The following is a 2611-nucleotide window of genomic DNA, read 5'->3' on the forward strand; positions in this document are numbered from 1 at the left end:
TATATATATATATATATATATAGGTATATTTTGTTTCCTTTGAGTCCAGTGGAGTATTAACTTACGGGTTTCCCATATTCTGCCTCTGCTGTTTATATGATTCTACATTAAGTCTGCTTGTTTTTGGTATGTTTGTGCCCCAGTGTTTGTGTACTGTGTGCCCCTTTTGTCACATTCGTTTCCATCGAATGTTTTCAAACAGATGCGTCGCGGAGAGCGACGGGATAGTCTCTCTGTTTATAAGATCGCACACACCGACATTCAGTTAAAAGAATGTTTGTATTTTGGCTGAGCAGTTGTGGTGCATATATTCAAGTATTAATGTTTGGAAGTTATATATTACTTATATATATCCCACTCAAATCTGTGTACACTTATACACACACGCAATGGGATGGTAGTATTCACATACAATTCGTATTCAAACTGTGTGCTACTACACACACGCACCTCTCACTCACCTCTGTGACACAGCAAGAGTTACTGGCGGAGAATGCGTTGTTACAGAAGAATGTGACCAGACTCAAGAAGACGCTGGCCGACACCACAGCCCAACTGAGTGATATCACGGTATGTCTCCCAATGCACTGTGACATGATTGGCTTGCAGTGGGGTGGTGGTGTGTAATGTACTGTGCTTTGGCTATGTTTTGTTTATGATAGGCTATTTGTGGTTGGTTTACAGTATGGCGGTGGTGTGTAATGTACTGTGCTTTGGCTGTTTTTTGTTTATGATAGGCTATTTGTGGTTGGTTTACAGTGTGGTGGTGGTGTGTAATGTACTGTGCTTTGACTGTGTTTTGTTTATGATAGGCTATTTGTGGTTGGTTTTGAGTGTGGTGGTGGTGTGTTATGTACTGTACTTTGTTCTAGGATAGGCTATTTCCTCTTCTTCTGCTGTAATTCATTGTATGATTGCCTGAAGTAGTCTGTTGTTTGTCGTTGTGCTACTGCTGTGTGTTATTCACATATACACTGCTTGTGCTGACTTCACAATAGTATTTTGCCTGGCGTATTGGTGTCTGAATCCATTGCGTTGTATCGTACTGTGGATCTACTATGGCCTGTTCCACCTTCTGGCGCATGTGCTTTGTTTGCGTTAGTTTATTCTATTGTGTAACCTGAATAGTAGGTGTACCTTTTCTCCCCCGTCGCTATGGGTTGGGTAGCGTACTCCATTGGCCCCAACAGTCCATGAAGTCTTGTGCCATGGTCACCATGTCTGTTCACGGGGTGCTCTAAGTAGTGCTGTGTGTGGGGTTTGATACCCTGTTGTGTTAGGGTTTAGGGTTTGACACCCTGTTGTGTGTGGGGTTTGATACCCTGTTGTGTTAGGGTTTAGGGTTTGACACCCTGTTGTGTGTGGGGTTTGATACCCTGTTGTGTTAGGGTTTAGGGTTTGACACCCTGTTGTGTTAGGGTTTAGGGTTTGACACCCTGTTGTGTGCGTGATGGTCTTCACGACAAGTTCAACAATCCCTGTCGTACACTCACCCCTAGCGACCTCTAGAGCTAAACCTGTAAAGACATGTGCCATAGCCCTATATATATGCCCCACTGGCGCCATACACAGCCTCTCCTTGCAGACCACACGCGTGAGGCGTTCGCCAGCATCTCGATCACACTATCACTTGCTTGCGCACTACACCTCCTGTGAGTGCCACTACACTCTCTCACATGGAAAACATTAGGGTTTTAGGATTTAATGCAGTGCTGACACATTGATTCTGTGACGGGGTCTCTTATTTAATATATCAGTACTACTGCTTGTGCTCTTCTGATAGGGTATTAGCTCTAAACCTAAAAACCCTAAAACTATTGCGTCTAGTGCATACTCGCGTACAACACGCATCAGTTACACATCGCCCGTAAACATGGTCTCTCTGCCGTCTGACATCTCAGTTCGTCACTCTCTATCTCAAGTCCCGAACTTTGTGGCAACTTTTTGCCGAGTGCTTGCAGTCACATGCTTTGGTTTCCACATGAATGCATAGTCAAATTGTACACACAGCAGAAGGCAGCAACATGCAGAAAAAATCAGGCGAAACAACTCTGACCCGTTGTTCTTAAACCTGCGTGCAAGTAGCACCTGAACAGAATAATAGACAGGTGAAAGTAACATCTGTCTCCAAACGTCACAGCCGGGTCAGTTAGAAGAAGAAAGTGAGGTGTCATGCGAATACAAATGCACACCCACCCACTCTCACACCCACCCCTGTGCTCACACCACCTATGATAGCGGGAGACGGAGACATTCAGGGCAAACCAAACCAAAATGAACTCTGAGCTGTCGTTCCACAAAGATAAGACATCACTCACGTCAAGGCATCTCACACGTGCCCGTGCAGAATCAATGAACCTTACGAAGGAGTCACAGGTGGGTGGGTGAGGGATGACTTGTGGGTTAAGAGTGTGTATATACGTATGTACTTGCGATAAATGGCATCTCACGCGTGCCCGTGCAGAATCAATGAACCTCACGAAGGCGTCCCAGGTGGGTAGGTGAGGGATGGCCTGTGGGTTAAGAGTGTGTATATGCGTATGTACTTGCGTTGAATGGCATCTCACTCGTGCCCGTGCAGGATCAATGAACCTCACGAAGGAGTCCCAGG

General features: G+C 45.4%; 1 protein-coding gene across 1 annotated transcript in view; it reads left to right on the forward strand.

The window, feature by feature from the left end:
• Nucleotides 1–321: 321 nt before the first annotated feature.
• The window catches only part of SARC_12915 (hypothetical protein), a gene marked incomplete at both ends in the record, with an annotated part of 4495 nt that continues 2205 nt past the window's right edge, over nucleotides 322–2611 (forward strand). The window contains 2 exons of the mRNA XM_014292970.1: nucleotides 322–570; nucleotides 2239–2376. Of these exons, the coding sequence (XP_014148445.1) occupies nucleotides 322–570; nucleotides 2239–2376 (387 nt within the window). The remainder of the gene's footprint in view (nucleotides 571–2238; nucleotides 2377–2611) is intronic.

This window comes from Sphaeroforma arctica (genome assembly GCF_001186125.1).
Source record: "Sphaeroforma arctica JP610 unplaced genomic scaffold supercont1.2712, whole genome shotgun sequence".
NCBI classification, from domain to species: domain Eukaryota; class Ichthyosporea; order Ichthyophonida; genus Sphaeroforma; species Sphaeroforma arctica.